Source organism: Hyaena hyaena, unplaced genomic scaffold (assembly GCF_003009895.1).
Source record: "Hyaena hyaena isolate Hyena2069 unplaced genomic scaffold, ASM300989v1 scaffold_44, whole genome shotgun sequence".
In the NCBI taxonomy this organism is placed as follows: domain Eukaryota; kingdom Metazoa; phylum Chordata; class Mammalia; order Carnivora; family Hyaenidae; genus Hyaena; species Hyaena hyaena.
In genome coordinates, this window is record NW_024080676.1 from 1,698,005 (window position 1) to 1,717,519 (window position 19,515).

Genomic DNA, 19,515 nt, shown 5'->3' on the forward strand with positions numbered 1-19,515 from the left:
TGTACTTAAGACGTGCAGTTAGAACTTGGGGTGGAAATCAGCATCATTTGGGACAGCGGCAACCCACAGCCTTTCTCTATGGCTACATTTTTCAAAAGCAGACCGTGGATGAAGCGCTTGGGCCCATATCTGTGTGGCTCTTCTTGTCCTGTGGTAATGATGGAGATCATTAAGATACTAACTAAAATACACGCTTTCTTTGTCCCTAGCACTGTTCTAAACGCTTCTGCATAGATTTTTAATAATTTTATCTTCATAATCGTTCTATGAGGATGATTGTCCCAATTTTCCAGGGGAGGAAAAGGAAACCAGGCCACAAAGAAGTAGAACCGTAGACAGTGCCGGGACAGACAAGCTCATTTCATCAGCATTGACTTTCACGAACGAGGGAAAGGAGGCTGACAAAGAGATGACCGAAGTCACAACGTTGTGCGTGACCAACCCAGGTGAGCTCACAGGCTTCCTGGGCCCCATGCTCTCTCCGCCTCGAAGACAGGATTCCATCCATTCATTTTGTGTATCCTGTTGACCCCAGCGAAACCTCTTCTGAGAGGCTGCCGTGCCGCGTCAGGATCCAGCTGGCTGCTCCTGGTCCTCTTTCTGATCGTTACGGGGGCAGGACCTAGCTGAACTATGTCGGGGAGAGGATTACGGGTTTGGCTCTCGGATTTTGTGAACACACATGGAAGTAGCACATTAATATTAGTCAAGGGCTGAATGGGCCTTTTTCAGGAGTTGAGATAAACTCTGGCAAAATCAGATTGCTCTGAGAAGCGTTCAGTTTACTGTGGAGCCGCCCAGAAAATTACAATTTTTCTTTCCTGTTAAGTTTATTTCGATAGTAAGAATCTGGAGTCTGTGTCTCCCATGAAGCTGAACCCCTGAAGTTGGGAGTTGGACCACACATATGGCAGGCCTGTGTTTTTCATTACATTCCCTTACTCGTTAGGTCTTGCAGTTAGTCCGTGTTACACGTTTCTCTTGTGTTTTTTTCTTGAACTTCATGAACTCTGGCATTTCTTTTTGGGGATGTATATCCAAGGGAAAAGCAGCCTTCCTTTGATCTTCCTTGGGACACCATTATGTTTAACCTAAGAAAGATTAGGGAGTTGCCATTCAATGCTGAACAAACACAAAACTCGGCTGCAAAGATGGCGGGTGCTTAATCTATTTACAACATCGACTCCATTATGAACTAATTCCACACCAAGCAGACTCTGAAAAGCATTCTTAGGAATGGAATTCCCATCTGCTTAAGGAGGCTATGCGCATGTGGTCCCGAGTCCTGAACGTATTGGCTGCACAAAGAAATCTTTAGCATGAAATATTTAAACTGTAGAGGGTTTTTAAACTTTGAAATCATTGTCACTGTTGGTTCCCCATCTGGCTGTCAAGTTGTACTTTTTCTGAACTGAACAGCAGTTTCTGGAAAGCACCCTTGCCTTCTCCTTGTATTTGTAATAACATCTGCTCAACAGTGGTGAAACAAGTCAGCTCCAGTCTTTGGACAAACAATCCTCTGAGCTGGGGTGAACTCAGAAGGGCAAAGAGCTGCCACTTGGCCACAGGAGCTGGAAAACCAGACTGCACAGCTCCCCTCCGATCCCTTTCCCAAACGGGCTTCAGAACTCAGCCCACCTTTTAAATAGCTCTTTAAAGCAACATGCAGGTCTAATTGTGACATATATATATTTTTTCTCGCCCTAAAATGAGAAAGGAAGAACAAAACAGAATCAAGTGTTAGCCTGTCTGGACTTTCAGTTCCCTGTCAACCCTAAGACATTGATGGAGATTTATTTTCCTAATGAAGGTTCCAACGGTAATGGTGGCACTTGCTAGAATCAGTTAGGACTAAGTGGTATTTAATTCACGGTGAAGCGACAATCTGACTGGACTGTGATTAGTTCCAGCTCTTAGCTATCATTTATAGGTCACCAGGCGGCTAACGACCTCAAATGAGGGACCATTATCTTTTGACAAGATGAAGCATTTTTTTGGGGGGGGGGGATGGAAGGGGGGAGGGGTGTTACCCAGAAAGCCAGCTTAATACTCTCTCTGGGAATTATTTCATTCCAAATGGAGCTTCCCAGCCACTTACTCAAAGGAACTAGGCTAGTGCATTCCAGTTAGGTCTGCTCAAGGCAAAGGAGGAAAAGACTTTGCTTATAGCTGTTCATTTATCCACTCAGCAACTGCAGGCAAATCTTGTCTTACTCAGCTTCTCTTGATTGCCCTTCACAGGTATTGAGTTTTGTACAAATTGAAGGTTTGTTGCAGTCCTGCATGGAGCAAGTCTGTTGGCACTATTTTCCCAACTGCCTCTGCTCACTTTGTGTCTCTGTACCACATTTTGGTAATTTAAAGCACTTTCAGTTTTATTATTGTATTTCCTATGGTGATCAGTGCTCTGTGATGTTACTATGGTAACTGTTTTGGGGGCGCCATGAACTGCGCCCATATAGGAGAGCGAACTTAATCAGTAAGTGTGTATGTTCTGACTGCTCCACCAACCGGCTGTTGCCCTGTCTCTTACCCTCTCTCAGGCCTCTCTATTCCCTGAAACCCAACAATAATTTCAATTCCCTGAAATTAGGCCAACGAATAACCCTATAGTTGCCTCCAAGTGAAAGGAAGAATTGCACGTCTCTCTCTTTAAATCAGCAGCTAGCAATGGTGAAGCGTAGTGTGGAAGACATGTTGAAGGCTGAGGGGGCCACAGGCTAGGCATCTTGAGCCCATTAGCCAAGTTGCAAATGCAAAGAAAAAGTTCTTGAAGGAAATTAAAAGTGGCCCTCCAGTGAACACATGAATGATAAGCAGAGTGGCTTCATTGCTGATACGGAGAAAGGTCTAGTGGTCTGGATGGAAGATCCAACCAGCCACAGCATTCCCTTAAGCTAAAGCCTAATCTAGAGCAAGGCCCTAACTTTCTTCAGTGTTTTGGAGGCTGAGAGAGGTGAGGAAGCTGCAGAAGAAATGTTGGAAGCCTGAGAGGTTGTTGGTTCATGACGTTTCAGGAAAGAAGCTGTCTCCATAACATAAAAGTGGAGCGGCACGTGCTGATGTGGAAACTGCAGCAGGTTGTCCCGAAGATCGAGCTAAGGTCATTCATGAAGGTGGCCACACTACATGACATACTTTTCCATATAGAGGAGACAGTCTTGTATTAGAAGAAGATGCCACCTAGGACTTTCATAGCTAGAGAGAAGTCAGTCCCTGGCTTCAACGCTTCAAAGAAGAAGCTGACTCTCTTGTTAGGGGCTAATGCACCTGGTGACTTTAAGTTGAAGCCAATGCCCATTTGCTATACCCAAATTCCTAGAGCTCTTAAGAATTATGCTGAATTTGCTTATGCTCTATAAATGGAACAACAAAATCTGTGAAGATGTTCTGTCAAGAACATCTGTTTATAACAGGGTTTACCGAATGGTTTAAGTCTACTATTGAGACCTACTACTCGGGAAAAAGATCCCTTCAAAAATATCATTGCTCATTGACAATACCCCTGATCACCCAAGAGCTCTGATGCAGATGCATGAGATTAATACTGTTTTCATAGCTGCTAACACTACATCTATTCCGCAGCCCATAAATCATGGAGTCATTTTTGACTCTCCATTCTTCTTATTTAAGTAATACATTAGCAAGGCTGTAGCTGCTGTCGATAGCAATTTCTTTGATGTATCTGGGCAAAATAGACTGAAAATTTCCAGAAATTTACCATTCTAGATGTCAGTAAAAACGTTTGTGATTCATGGGAAGAGGTCAAGATAGCAACATTCACAGGCGTTTGGAAGAAGTTGACTCCAACACCCAGGGATGACTTTGAGAGGCTCAGGACTTCTCTGGAGGGAGCAACGTAAGGTGTGGTGGAAAGAGCAAGGGAATTGGAATCTGAAGTGGAGCCTGAAGATGGGACTGAGTGGCTGCAATCTCACGATAAAACCATCTTGGATGAGAAGCTGCTTCTTAGGAATGAATGAGTAAAGAGCAAAGGAAGTGATTTCTTGAGGTGCAACCTAATTGTGAAGATGCTTTGAAGATTGTTTATATGACAACAAGATATTTATAATATTACATAAACTTAGCTGGTAAGGCAGAGGCAGAATGTGCAAGGACTGACTTCAGTTTTCAAAGAAGTTGTACTGTGGGTAAAATGCTATCAAACAGCATCGTATGCTACAGAGAAATCATTCATGAAAGGAAGACTCTCTGCAGCAGATTTTGTTGTCTTAATTTAAGAAAGTGCCACAGCCACCCAGCCTTCAGCAACCACCACCCTGATCAGCCATCCACATGGAGGCAAGTGCCTCCACCAGCAAGAACTATTAGGATTCTGAAAGGTCAGATGATGGTTAGGATTTTTTTACTAAAGTATTTTTAAATTAAGGTACGTACATTGTTTATTAATGGTATTGCACATTTAGTACGCTACAGTATGGTGGAAACTTCACTTTTACATGCACTGGGAAACCAACAAAAGTCAATTGACTCAATTTATTGCTACATTCACCAAAAGTGCAACATCTCTGAGGTATGCCTGTGTTCCTTGAGTGAGGCATTATGGGAGAGTGTATTGGTGGGGTTCCCTGGAAGGAAAGCTAATATTCAACCTGCACATATTGATATGGTGGTTCTAGGCTTTTGCTAGCCTCCATTGTGATGGGGTAAGTCACCTTCTGATTGGCTGGTGTCAATGCCATACTGATTGTTAAATGTTCAAAATAACAACCTTGCCTGGAACAGTGCTCTTCTCTGGAACCTATTTTTTTCTCCAAGAAAATTCCACTTTAAATACATTTGTATCCTTTTTTTTTTTTTTTTTATGTAAGGTTTAAAATTTTTTTTAATGTTTTTATTTCTGAGAGAGAGAGACAACATGAGCAGGAGAGAGTCAGAGAGGGAGACACAGAATCTGAAGCAGGCCCCAGGCTCTGAGCTAGCTATCAGCACAGACCTCTATGCAGGGCTCGAACCCACGAACCATGAGATCATGACCTGAGCCAAAGTCCTATGCTTAACCGACTGAGCCACCTAGACGTCCCTCATTTGTATCCTTTACATCATTAGAGTATCCCCTAAATTACATGAAAGCTGTAGGCCTTCTTTCAGTTCATAAGCAAGACGAAGTGATGTTGTAAGAAAATAGCAGTTTGACTCGACTAGGTACAGTATAAATCAAGAGGATTAGAAGGCTAGCCCATGACTGCTCATGACCTGTCAATCTTGTAACAGGGAGGGCCCATTGGTCGCCAGATGGGAGCAGTCGGAAACCCCTGGAAGAATGGAGGTGTCCCTGCCGTCATGCACACTTCCCACTTCCACAGAACCACCTGAAATGCTGAGAACTGACGTGTTTTCCTACCTCCCAACCTTAAGACTCCCACTTCCTTCTTTCTTGGCCTTGAGGAGGTCGAAGATAGTCTTAGATCTTGCTTTTCGTGTATTTTGTGAGTCTTAGAAGGAAAAAAATTGGCTTTTATCTGCTTTTGGAACTAGAACATCAGATTTTTATCTGTCCGATGTAATACCAAAAGCTTCTGTATATGGAGGCCTCAGATACTGTAAAGGTACTTGACATACATGATTCCATTTAGCCCTCACCTTAATCCAGAGAAGCGGGCATTATTGTTCTAAGGTTGCAGAGGAGTCAGACATGACCAAGGATACAAATGCTGCTGCTTCATGGCACCCTGGAGGGCCCTTACAGGCACCACCTCTGTCCTAAAGGAGCTTGCAGCCGGTTGTGAACATGAGCCACACCTCTAGAGCTCTAAGGTGAAACAAAGTACAGCAGAATTTGTCAAGCTTGATCTCTTAGTTTTAGGTAAAAGAATTGTTATGAACCTCCAGTGTTGGTTTACTTTTATAAATGACTTAAATATGCCCAAATCTGAATCTTGCATGAACTCCGTATGCTGCTAATATTTTGGTGCCTCTCCTTACAGACACATGTGTATTTGAAGGCTTATTTTATATTTGTATTATGATTTTTTTGTTTCTCACATATCAGCATTTTCCTAGGTCAGTAACAAGATTTTAAAAATTGATATATTTTCATCCGTGCACTGATAGAGGGATCGCACCATATATTCAACCCTTCCCCTATAGTTAGGCATTTAGGCTGTTTCTGATTTGTGCCATTAAAAAGCCCACTGTGACATGCCATTTTTGTACATGAACCTTGGGCTGCCTTTCTGATTATTTCCTTGGTGTTTAATACTCAGGAGTGAAATTACCGGGTCAAAGGGCACATTTTTAAGGCTTTTAAACAGGTATCTCCAGGAAGATTGTACTAATACTTTTGCATCTGATATTGAAGGATCACTTTGAGGCCTAGGAGGTATAAGAAGTAAGTGGCATTTGAACCAGAAACCTCTAGGGTGGGCAGAGCCCCCACCAGTGCAGGTGGGGGATGCCATGCCTAGACTCGGGGGAGAATACAAGGCGCCTGGGGGAAGGGTGAACATTTGGATTTAGTTAGTGCTCTGTCGGCCATGTTATGTATGGAGCACATTGGAATGTTAAAATTTTGAGGCGAACATAAAATGCTCAAAATATGAAACAACTCGGCAGTAATAAGATAGTCACCACTGTGGTTTAATGTCTAAATGTGCAAAAGCATCACCGTTATGGTACCATTTCTTGCTCCCCTTGGCTCTGTGTTTTGAAAGGACTATCTGATGATCACACTGTGGTCTCAGATATTATCAGGACAATGTTCTAGAAGGCATGCTGTGTTTGGTGTTGGCATGGAGCCACACTGGGTCGCTACTGTCATTCATTGCCTGACTATTCAGTTCTCTGCTCCCCAGGATAGCCTTCCCATGATGGTGTAGTGTTGTGTTAAGAGAAGTGGAGAGGAAAGAACCCAGACTCCAGCTCTACCATTTATTGGTTGTATGGCCTTATGCAAGGTGCTTAACCTTTGTGTCTCATTTTCTTCAACTGTAAAATAGACTTGATGTTACCTACCTTTATAGGATTATCTTGAGGATTAAATGAGTTAATACACATAAAGTGTGTGAAACAATGCTGTATACAGTCTTATTTTTTTACCTAAAAAATTTTTTTAAATGTTTTATTTATTTTTGGGAGCAACAGAGACAGAGCCTGAGTGAGGGAGAGACAAAGAGAGAGGGAGACACAGAATCCGAAGCAGGCTCCGGGCTCTGTGCTGACAGCACAGAGCCAAACATGGGGCTCAAACTCACAGACCGCGAGATCATGACCTGAGCTGAAGTTGGACACCTAACTGACGGAGCTATCCAGGCACCCCCAGAGTGAGTACTTCTGATGAGTGTTAGCTTTTATTATTTATTATATTAGCCTCAGTTTGGCCCACTGGCTAGGATTTGGCAGCACACATATAAAAGGTTTATGGCCGAGCAGTATGCTGTGGCATTCCATCCACGGAGACCCAGAGGACTAGAAGCTGCCTCCTTTCCAACCCAGTCCACAGCTACAATAAACAGCTATGTGTCAAAGGTGAAATGTTTTTATTTGAGTTCATCACAGAGGTTGAATAGAGTCTCAGGACATTCATCCGTATAAAATATCATAATAATTGTTGCATAAATAAGAATTACTCTGACTATTCTAAATATTTTATAATGCACAGTCCTTTTTGTTGATTACAAATAAGAAATATATGAAGTTAAGATGCAGAAATTTTGCACTTTGATTTCATCAATTTCTAAAAATTGAATTATAAAATTAAGAACATGTAAAAAAGGTGCTTTCTTAAATGGAACCAGCCACCTTGAAAAATATCCTGAAAAACATGGTTAAAACTTTTTAATACTTCAAAAGATAAGAAAATAAAAACGTTGCTTCTTGGCCTGACTTTCCAGGACCTAGACCCTCCAGGAACTGATGGCCTTGGTGAGGTAACATGACAAATCACGGTGATGTCTTCTCAGACACAAAGTCACTCTTGGTTTTGGTCCATAAACAGAGACAGGATTCCCTCAATGCTGGACAACTTGAGAAGAAGCCTTTGCTTTCATTATGCATTTGGCCTCACAATCTTCATTGACAGATAGTTCTGAAAAGGAAGCAGAAAGAATGTTAAAAAATACATATATATTTTAAGTTAGTAGTGCCAACGTTGAAAAACGCTGACATTTAGGAGCGCATGATTCCTTATTGCTCGGGACTCTCCCATGCACCCCAGGATGTGCAGCTTTCCTGGCCTCTGCCTGCCTAATGCCAGGGGCACACTGGCACCCCCAGGAATGACATCCAAAATGCCTCCAGCCGGGGCGCCTGGGTGGCTCAGTCGGTGAAGCGTCCGACTTCGGCTCAGGTCATGATTTCACGGTCCGTGGGTTGGAGCTCCGCGTCGGGCTCTGTGCTGACAGCTCAGAGCCTGGAGCCTGCTTTAGATTCTGTGTCTCCCTCTCTCTCTGACCCTCCCCTGCTCACACTGTCTCTCTCTCTCTCAGAAACACATAAAACATTAAAATTAAAAAAAAAAAGCCTCCAGCCATTGCCAAACATCCTCCTGAGGGCAAAACTCCCAGTTGAGGACCACTTGGTTAAATCAGTATTAAGAAATAACTGTGACGATTTTTTTTTTTTAAATGGTCAAGACGGACTGGACTACTTACAACTAGAAAACAGGGTGCATGCGTATTAACAAACGGAGAAGTATTATACGGGGAAAAAACAGAGACTTAAAATCTCTGCTGTTGGGGTTGTGCCTCTGCTACCCTACACAAAAACAGCTATGTTATTATTATTACTTTTTTAAATAGTTTTTTTAAATGTTTTATTTATTCTTGAGAGAGAGAGAGACAGCGTGAGCAGGGGAGGTTCAGGGAGAGAGGGAGACACAGAATCTGAAACAGGCTCCAGGCTCTGAGCTGGCTGTCAGCACAGAGCCCATCATGGGGCTCGAACCCACGAACTATGAGATCATGACCTGAGCCGAAGTCAGACACTTAACCGACTGAGCCACCCAGGCGCCCCACAGCTATGTTATTATTAATAGGAGTTGGAGTAAGAGTCTTTAAATCCCTTCTCCATTTGGCAAAATGGGCTTAAAAGTCCCTTCTTTGATGAAACCATCAGCAATGAGGTCCTGTGGTCACCTGTTCATATCTCCATAATAGTTTGCCTTTCATAGTGATTGACTTGTTCATATGATTGTTTGTCTCCCGGCCTTGAACTACTCGTGGGCAGAAATCATGCCTTGGTCATCTCGACATCCCAATTCCTGGCGTGTAGTAGATGTTCAATAAATCCCTTGATGAAAGAATGGAGGTACTACTTCTAGGCACACTGGCAAACCTTCCATTTGGACCCTCATTTATTACTGAGATGATTAAGGAAAACTTAAGGGAGAGGTTATGTGATGCAGGCCTTAAAGAACAAACGAGAACGTTCTGATAGACACAACACAGGCAAGGGAATAGCATTGGCAAAGGCATCTGGTCAGGTAAGGGCAGTACCTGCTGGGGGTTGGGGAGCCTAGCTAGTTTGGGTGAAGTTCAAAGTTAGTGTAGACCTACACGGAACCCATATTTGGAGGGATCTGTAAATGCTAGGATAAGGGGTTAGCTTGCAGGATGGTTTGGACCAAGGAAGTGTGAAGGTGGGAAGATGAGTGGGAAATCCTGGCTATTGTGCTGGCACACGCTGCTAAAGGTCTGAGGGGTTTCTCCTAGAATTCCTGAAACCAAAAGTTTTTTCTTCCAACCAGGAAGTTCTGCTCGTGATAAGAATGGATAAGAATGTCATTCTTATCACGACACCCATTACTTCAAATTTTCCACAGGTTGAAGGGTTGCAACACCACAACTGCCAAGTAGGTCAGTCTACGGAAGAGCAACCAAGGCAGGAACCAAGTTAGATGGCGGACCACGATTCGCACACAAAAGGCCAAGACAGGAGGCCAAGGGCTCGCACCGGCAAGGAGTACAGGAGCACAGCCACGAAGAGCAGCAGGATCAGCAGGATCAGCAGCCCAATGATGACCCACTTGAACCGGCGCCACACGATGAACTTCATGGTCTTACACGGGTTGGTGAACCACAGGAAGGAGGTTTCTGGTCGGCTGCATTGCAAAGAAATGGCTTAACCTACCCAAGTCGGGTGGGACAGGCATTTTCCCTCAGAACCTAACACAGTTTAGAGAACAACTAATAACATTTATAAAGTCAAGAAAAGATATTATTCCCCTTAGTTGGCCGAGAAAGATTCTTTAACGTTTTCTAGCCTCCTAAGATGCTGAAGATACTCTGTACTTTGGTTTTTGTGGGAAAGGACAAAGGTTAAAATGAAGCCAGATCACGCAGCTCTTCCATCCCCCACCCCCATTAAGTACAAAATTAAGAGTGAATCCAGTCCATTAAGCGCATTGGAAGGGGGGCTTTTCAGACTGCAGGTGTTTGGGGATCAGACGTCGTGGAGAACAAAGAGGGCCTCTCACTTTGGTGGGTCCAGCTTGGGGTTCATGTTGGGTTCATCCCGTCCCTTCCCGGCTGGCCTCTCATCTGCCTCCTTCTCATTAAGGATTTCCAACGTCATCTCCACTTTCCCCTTCAGTAAAGCAGAACAGGTTAAACACATGACATCACGTTTCACAAATATTTTCACTTCGACCCAAGGAGTATTCCCTGAGCAATGATTTTTATTCTTGTAAAACAATCCTTAGATTGCCTTCAATTTCCCTCAAGAGATTTCATCGCATTTCCTCTTCCATGTGTTTCTGAACCGACGTCCTTGTGGGAAACTGAGAGGAAAAATTGCTTTCCCTCCCCCTGCTCCCTGCTTTTCATTCTCCGTACCCCATCATCTAACTCTCTCATAGCTGTCTCCTTTCTTCTCACACACTGCCCTTTGTAACTTTATTTGGACCCAGATGAACCTAAATACTGCTAATAACAATATCTAATACTTATTGAGCATTAACTATAGGCTCCCAGAGAGCCTGTGTGCTTCCTGCTTGGCCACGGTAGCCCCCCTGTATGGAGCAGGGTGACACTTCACGGTACTCGATGCACACTAGCTGAATAGGTGAATGAATGAGTGAATGAATGAATGCCGCCTTCATGTTCCTGCAGATTCCTGGAGTGAGCACTGGACGCCGCTGAGCCTTCTGCATGGATCATCTGTAATGCTCCCGGCAACCCTAGAGAGCAGGTACTGCTACTACCCTCATGTGCACGTGAGGATGCTGAGGCCGAAAGAGGTCTAGGAAGTTGTCCACTTTATGGCCAGGAATGTAATGGGCTTTGTAGGACCCCAGAACGCCCTGGGGTCACACCAGTTTGAGACCCCCCAGCCCTGACAGCTGGTTAGGGTGGAGCCAGATGACTCCTGTGCTGGCGATTCAGACAAAATGAGGTGTCGGACTGTAGCAAGTTGCTGCCTCTCTCCAAGCCCGTTCTGGGGGCTTTTGTTTTTGGTTTACTTAGTTCAGTATTATTTTTTTTACTCTTCTTTAATAGAAGAACCTTTTTAAAATTCTAACAGTAGTTGGCATATAATATTATATGCAAACCTGTTTTTTAAATCTACAATTTGGAGTTAGTGTCTGGCACTAAATGAGATTATGTGTAAATTACTCTGTAGAAAACAGATTAAGTGGTTTCTTGGGCCAGGGGTGGAAGGGAGATTAGGCTGCAAAGGGCACAAGCAAACCTCTGGAACAATGGGAATGTTCTGGATTTTGATTCTGGTGGTGACTTCTTAAGTGTCTATATCAGTCAAAAGTCATGGAATTGTGCACCCTAAATGGGTGTGGTTGATTTTATGGTAAATTATGCCTCAAAGTTTGTAAAAACAAGATTATGGGCATTAAGTACTCACTTCGCATGTTGTCTGGCTCATCATCAGTGATCTAAAATGTTAGTTGCTATGCATGACAGTAATACATGATGAACTAGGTAGTGTTTGGTGACATGGCATGGTAACCTGGACTTCTGCTTTCTACCACAATCTATCTTGAGTTCTCCAAATTCTAACTTACGGCCTTCTCGTTCAGTGGATGTCAGGGCTCCCTGCTTCTTCCACCTTTTTAAAATTTATTTTATTTTAAACAAAAGGAGTTTGAATTTGAAGTTCCTTTTTCTGTACTGAATTGTGCTGGAAGCTCAGGATAAATAGCCTTCTCAGGGAAGGAGGGTCCTAAAGAAATATAGTGCAACCACCTGTGCTCTCAGCTTTCTACCATTCCAGTCCCTCCACCTTCCACACAACCCCAAACATATGCTTACGGCATCTACCACCTTTTCTTGTAATCCCAGTACAAACCATTCCTGTAGCTTAAAGTCCCATCAATTTAACACTTCTTTATCTGGAGTAAATTGGCAAAGCCCAGATATGAAAGGAATAAATGACCCCGAATTGGGAAATACTCATACAGCCATCACTCGGGAGCCATCTTTATCCGCATAGCATGGCCACCATCCTTTCATGGACTTCTGCTCAAACAGCGAGGCGGTTTTTTCTTTAAGGGGGTTCATAGCTTTGAGGTCTGGAATCATGTCCAAATTGCATTTCTCTGATGATTTTGCTGGAATGATGGTGCGGTGCAAATCAAGTTCCAGGAAACCTAGCCAAGGAAACAATTAAACCCAAATAAGCTTCAATGGCTCAGCCGTTGTTCACAAGTGAACAGAATGTTCTTGTCCGGAGGAGAGGTAGACCGTGATTTTGAGCAGGTGATGGGTGAGTTAGTTAGAGAAAGGGATCCTGGTAGACATTTAAAATTCCTTCCAGATAGGATGGAAAGTGGTAGAAAAAATGTCTGCCCACTGCTCTGCATCTCACAGAGGATGCCATGGTTTATTTCTCAAAGACACAAACATAAATAGAGCTCCTCTACAAGCTCAGAATAATTAAACATCTATAGACTAGACTGGATTTGAAATTTGCTCATAGTGGTCTCAAGCTACCTGGAACAGAGGCACTGTGAGCGGTCAGGCTACTTGTGCTGGCTTAGGAGTCATATCTTGCTGATAGGTAAAGCTTTACCTTCAACCAAGGGTGTGTGTGTAAATTATTTGCGGAAGAGCCAGAGAACCCTGGGGAAGGCAGAGGCCTGTATTTAAAGAGTGGGAGGAAAAAGAAAGCAGGCCAATAAAGCAGACCCTGGGCCTGGGAGAGTAGAAATCAGAAAAGCATTATGTTGTGGGTGGGAGGGGCACAGGGTGGTGGTACATGTGTGCCAAGAAAGGGGGGCTGAGAGGGGTGTTTAATAAGTGCCTTTAACCACAGAGGAGGATGGACCTGGCAAAAAGGACAATGGATGATGACATTAGGGGACCTCAGTCATCTTGGAGAGCCAGATTGGAGGAGGGAGCCAATTCTCAGGTGCTGAGGACATAGAGTGGGTAGTTTGGAAGTGGAGGCAGCGTGTGGGATCCCCTTGTGAAAATAAGGACAGGAGCTGGTGCAGGAGCCTCCTTGGGGGCCCTTGGGAGTAGATGGGGCCCACAGAAAAGGGTGACGTTCACCACATGAAATTCTCAGAAGACCCGAGACAGCAGACAGGCAGCCCACACCACCCAGAGGACATCCAGGGAGTGAGTGTGCCCCGATCCTTGATTTCCCACAGTATTGGACATTTAAATAATTGATTCCAAATTTTAATTGATTTCACTAACTACAAGTAAAGTTTCTTAGAGAAAAGTATCCAAATGTAAGTCCTACCCAAATAGTCATCCAGAGAAAACTTGTCATTATCCCATATATGAATGATCAGCCTGGGTGGGACCCGAAATTCAGTTTGGTCAATACTCCAGAAATGCTCCTAAAATGACAAGAGAAACAGAAAAACCAAATGACACTGACCACTGGACTCTGAAACCCCCACCTTAGGCCCCTTGAGACCCCAGCATCAGGGCATGGGGCTTTTTCTCTCCTTTGCATCCCACCTCTAACACCCCCTCCCTCCCCTTGCCCTTACCCTTCTACCCCAGGGTATGGAGGGCAGCCCGGCTCTCCTGGAAATCTCAAGGCCACCAGCTGGGTGACAAAAAGGTTGCCCCAGGCAATTCCCTAACAGAAGGCTTCCTGCCTGCCATGTTCTTATCAGTGTGACTTTCCGCTGCCATTCCTGGGGTTTGGGGAGTGATTATTTCTGCCCCCCCCCCCCACCCCAAGACCACTATAGCCAGCTCCCACTCACCTCCCAAAGCCAGGCTGCTCGAGGCCAGCCCACAATATCACCCACGGGGGTGTCACATTTGCTCAGTGACCTTCCGCCCATCCCACACGGATGTCTGAACACACTCATTTCACATGGGGGTGAGGAGACCGGGACCCCGCTTTCTCCCTTTTCTCAGTGCAGATTTAAAATGTCCTGACAGTTGTGGCTTTTGAAAATACTGCTGTTTGTTACATGCTGGGGTCAATCAAGACCCCAGCTTCCTTATTCTAAAGCTGGGTGGAGGGAGGACTGGGTAAGGGGCCCCTGGCCTCTGCCTCTGCCCAGGCAGTATTAGCCAACCGTAACACCACCTCCACAGCCTAGTCACACCTACGTAACGGGAATCCCCCAGGGTCTCATGAATTCCAAGAAAGATGGTTGGGTTGTTTCTTGTTTTTCAGATGACATTCCAGGAATGTTGCTCTTTGCAGGGCTCAGGAGGCCTGGCTCTGAGGGGCTAGGAAGCTCATTCTGCTGTTTGGCCCCACTGACTCTCCTGTGCGGGGTCAGGCTCCAAGTTGCACTCAGGGCACTGAGGGATCCAACAGTAGGTGTAGGTAAGTATGAAAGGCCTACCTGACCCTAAGTCGCTCCCCTTCTCACCAGTCTGCCTCACCCTCTGGAAGGGTGCAGGATCTGACATCCGGTTGAACCTCTGGATCTCTAGACAGAGGCCTTTGAAGGCCTATCTCTCACCAGGCACAGAAAAGCACTGAGTAGGTCCAGCAGAGGGAAGGGTCTGGCTAGATGGGACATGAGGCAGATGCATTTTGATCAGGTATGGGGAGAGGAGGTGAGCAGGCAGAGCTAGGAAAAGTTTATAGAATGTGGGGGGCAGGAATGGGACAGGGGACCCATGAAAGACATCCGTTATTATTGCCTGCCCAGACTTCAGGCTTCCTTTTGGGGGTTAAAAAAGCATCCAGATTTTCCTTGGGGACTGTCCTGCAGTTTGGGAAGAACTGACTGTTCCTAACCCCAGAGCCAGTCAGAGCACTACATCCCCAGGCCACAGTGGTTGGTTCAGGGATGGAAACGTGGCCTCAAACAGGCAGAGACACTGAGGCCCAATTCCAGAACTCTGGTTGGCGCCATTGGGGATTAGTTCTTCTCTTTCTGCCAAGGTTGCTGGGAGGGCAGGAGGTGACTGGGCCTCCACCAGGGAAGGCGGTCCACAGGTGAGGACAGAGAGAGGGGCGTGGAGAAAGTGAGAACAGTTTCTGAAGACATCAGTTCAACTTGGGATCCGGGCGTTCCTAAGCCGGCCATCCCTGGACGTTTTAGTAATGTGAAGCAAGAAATCAGTTTTTTGGTATAAGCCAGTTTGAGTTCTGTAACTAGAGTCTTGCAATTAAGAGCACAGGGGCCCTGAACCCTCAGGGAAGTGCTCCTGAGGGAAGTAAAGCAGATGCTGAGTTTTACTAAAGAAGGTAAAAGGGACATTTCACCTACTTAGAAATTTCTTAATGTTTGAGAGAGAAAGAGAGAGTGAGCAGAGAGCAAGCGGAGGAGGGACAGAGAAAGAGGGAGAGAGACACAAACTCCAAAGCAGACTCCAGATTCTGAGCTGTCAGCACAGAGCCCGATACGGGGCCCAAACCCATGAACTGTGAGATCATGACCTGAGCTGAAGTCAGTCTCAACCGACTGGGCCTCCCAGGCGCCCCTAAATTTCACCTATTTATATATTTTGCCTGTTTGGTTAATGAGTCAAACAGTTCTGCTTATCATGGGAAGGAATCAGTTTCCCTATAAGAACACACTTGGGTGGTTGCCTATATTAATACAAGACCCCCAAATCTACCCTTTACTAGATCTTTCACCCTGCTGCCAATATGTCAGGGAAGGTCAGTTATGTTCTGGATACTTCCTAACTGCACAAATAGCTGTCATAGCCTTGTGACCCTGGGCAAGTGTCTGCACCTCTGTGGGTCTCAGCTTCCGCATATGTATCACGAGAGAGCTGGACTCATGGCCCCTGAGGGGCCGAGCAGCTCCTACATCCCCTGTATCTGTCCCTGACACCCATTTCCCATGGGCATATTTCAGAACTCACTTTTTTAGCAACGATACAGAGTTGTTCAGCTGGGAGGTAGTCAAATGGGAAAACGAATCTCCAGTTAAAATTCCCCTCTCCATCCAAGGACCTGTAATGGACATCTGTTTTCTGTTTGTTTTCTTCACTGCCAGGAATCCAGCTGAAAAGCAGAAGCAAACAGACTCAGCTTCATGGGGTTGACAGGTAATCTAGCCGCAAAGCTGTGCAGTGATTAGGGAGGTGAAGGGCAGGAGAAATTCATGCACTTTTCTTGGGCGGGTTCCAGTTATCTCTGGAGCTGGGGGTGATTTATGAAGGGGAGGCGCTCTGTTGCATCCAACACAGGTTGTAGCCAAATAAAATATAATTCCTCTAAAACCAAAGCAGGAAACCCTTTAGACTTCAGTTAACAGGGATAAGGTGAAATTTTCTGGAAAATATCAACAGCTTCTATTTTGGGAGTGCTGAGGCTTGCTGGCTCTGCTGCTGGTCTTTATAACTATAACTCATCAGTGTCTGTCATCACCGCTGATAGGCTTAATGAATATGAGTTAGTTCAAAATTTTAGCATTTCCTCTTCCATATTTTATTTAAGCAAACAAAACAGGCATGACTCAAGTAATCTTACAGCTTCCTTTTTTTATTCTTAAATGCACTATGATCACATTAACGAGACTAGCGAGGGAGATGTAAGCCCTTATTTCCATCTGCATGTCTACAAAAATCCACTTCCATAAACCATTTAACATCTTAACTTTTGACACTGGAACAGTTTTCCTTTGGCTTGTGCCCGGCATGTAGTAGGCCCAGTGACGGAAGGAATGAATGAACACATGGGGGAGGAAACTTGTCACATCTGCCTGCTGTTGGGAAGGTTCTTGTTTTAGGAACCAGGGGAACACTGGAGGTTAGCCTGCCAAAGTTGTAGAATGCGTGGTTCTCCACGCCGACGGCACCTAGAATCACAGTGGCATTGACTGTGGAGTTAAAAAAAAAATGGTTTTTTTAACGTTTATTTTTGTTTTGAGAGATGGCGAGGGGCAGAGAGAGAAGGAGATACGGAATCCAAAGCAGGCTCCAGGCTCTGAGCTGTCTGTACAGAGCCTGACACGGGGCTTGAACCCACAAACCACGAGATCATGACCTGAGCCCAAGTTGGGCGCTTAACCAACTGAGCCACCCAGGTGGCCCACAACTGTGGAGTTTCTTAAAAAAATTCTCAGTAGAGGGAAGGCCTGGCTATGATATCTGCCACTTATTCTGGGCTTCATCTCCCATCCGTAAAATGAAGGTAACAATATGTGGCCCCTTCATGTGGTTGACATGAGGACAGAAGGAAAGATCGTGACTTAGAAGCGCCAGAATGTGAAGGGGGAATCCTTAACTTTGTTACCAATCATCTGCTGTGAACCAGTACTTATTAGCATGCCTTGTTTTATTCTTGCCAACAACTATATAACTATCCCCATGTTTACAGATGAGGAGACCAAGGTTCAGAGAGAACAGATAACTTCCACAAGGTCACACAGCCAGCAACAGACAGAATTAAGTCTTAATTAAGAATTATGAAGCCGTTGTAGGTCTGACTCCAAAGTCTGGGCCTGTACTCTGCCTCAAAGGACCATGGAGACTAGAAAGTCACGTGCTAACATTAGATCCTATTAGTAGTGGCATTATTAATATCAATCAACTATAATAGATGTAGTTTTTGCTAGTTCATTAATTGACTAGCTAGATTAGTTGAGAGATTCCCCTTTTTCACTTTTAAGGTTTTAAATTAACTCACTGAGGAGAGTCTACACTCTTTGGCTGGGACATCGATGGCCTCCCTTCCTGATCATATCCCGAAAGTGCTACCATCTTCCTTCCCCAGACTGCTCACCCCCTGAAGCTCTAACTGCTTTTTCCTGAATCTTTTCACATTTAATTTTCAATAGGAATCTTTTCACATTTTTATTTTAAAACAAGTTGAACTACTCTTTGTTTTTGTGTGCACATGCATATAACTTTGCTTGTAATACCCATATGTGCACAGTGCTAGACATGCTATTTACACATAATTCATCTTTTCACATATAGTATTCAGATTTTAACTGCAAATAGGACGTGGTACTTTACAGGAGTTTTCTTTCAGTCCAGTATTACCTGAGTTTGTTTCCGTGATTTGAAAAAAACAATGCTTATGATAGTCAGATAAATTTGCATATATATAATTAGCTAGGATTAGTTTTCCTTGGGGAATGGTAATAAGTTTCTGAAATGAGAAAGAATAATGAACTTGATGAAACATTCCTTGTTTACTGTGAGCCCAAATGATAGTAATTATGTCTTCAACGAAATCTGACTGAAGGCCATTTGGGATCAAAAGGGAAACTTTCTTAATGCTTTATGAATGTATTACATTTCAACAAATCTTTTACATATCAAAGAACCAAACCTGGTCTATGTGAAATAGTAATAATACTTACTTAACACAACGTGATAGTTCATATTCTGTGTCAGTGTGACTGGTCACAGGGTGCCCAGATTAAACATTATCCTGGGTATGTCTGTGAGAGTGTTTCTACATGAGGGTAGAATCTGAATTGGTGGACTAGGTGAAGTAGATTGGACAAGGCCACCCACACCGGGGAGGACAATCTGTTGAGGGCCTGAACAGAGCAAAAGGCAGAGGTGGGACTCATCCTAAACTATACCAAGGGCTTTGCTGGGTCTCCAGCTTACAGATGGTGGAATCACTTCTCAGCCTTCATTATCATGTGCATCAATTCCTCATCGTAAATCTCCCTCTTTGTTCCTCTCTCCCTCTCCTTGTTCTGTTTCTCTGGAGAACCCTAATACACACAGTGTTTACTCTCTGCCAGGCATTGTCCTAAATGCTTTGAATAACTCAGTGTTCTGAATATCCCAGAGCAGTGGGTTCTCGCATTATCTGCCTTTTCCAGATGGGAAACAGTGAGTTTGCTAACTTGCCCTGCTGGTAGGGAAAGTACCAGGATTTCAATCTAGGTAGTTTGGCTCCAGTGTCTGGCATTCTGTACTCAACATCTTTGATCCAGGGCATAACATGAAACTAACATCAACATGGGCTATCTGGAACTGAATGCTATGAGTAACAGAATAATGAGCAGCTATGGCGCTTCACATATTTCATCCAGGCATCCCATAAAAGCTGTTGGAATCAATGATTTTTTTGGAAATCTGCTAATGTTTCCTCTTTCCCATGGACTTTGGCTGCTGGTAGTAAGATACAAAATGAAATTTAATAAGCCTTACTTATATTTCTAGGGCTACTCAAGGTATCAAAAAGGAATAA

General features: G+C 44.3%; 1 protein-coding gene across 3 annotated transcripts in view; it reads right to left on the minus strand.

Annotated features, from left to right (window-relative positions):
- Positions 1–7,480: 7,480 nt before the first annotated feature.
- MYOF (myoferlin) overlaps positions 7,481–19,515 on the minus strand; it is a 156,252-nt gene continuing 144,217 nt past the window's right edge. For 2 of the 3 annotated variants that reach the window (XM_039230277.1, XM_039230276.1), the window contains 6 exons: positions 16,218–16,359; positions 13,663–13,762; positions 12,372–12,562; positions 10,436–10,545; positions 9,913–10,060; positions 7,481–8,047 (listed from right to left, as the gene is read on the minus strand). In XM_039230277.1, the coding sequence (XP_039086208.1) occupies positions 8,009–8,047; positions 9,913–10,060; positions 10,436–10,545; positions 12,372–12,562; positions 13,663–13,762; positions 16,218–16,359 (730 nt within the window). In that variant the 3' untranslated portion in view covers positions 7,481–8,008. Of the gene's footprint in view, positions 8,048–9,912; positions 10,061–10,435; positions 10,546–12,371; positions 12,563–13,662; positions 13,763–14,737; positions 14,905–16,217; positions 16,360–19,515 lie in introns of those variants that run through there. The other variant, XR_005528089.1, reaches the window with a different exon arrangement.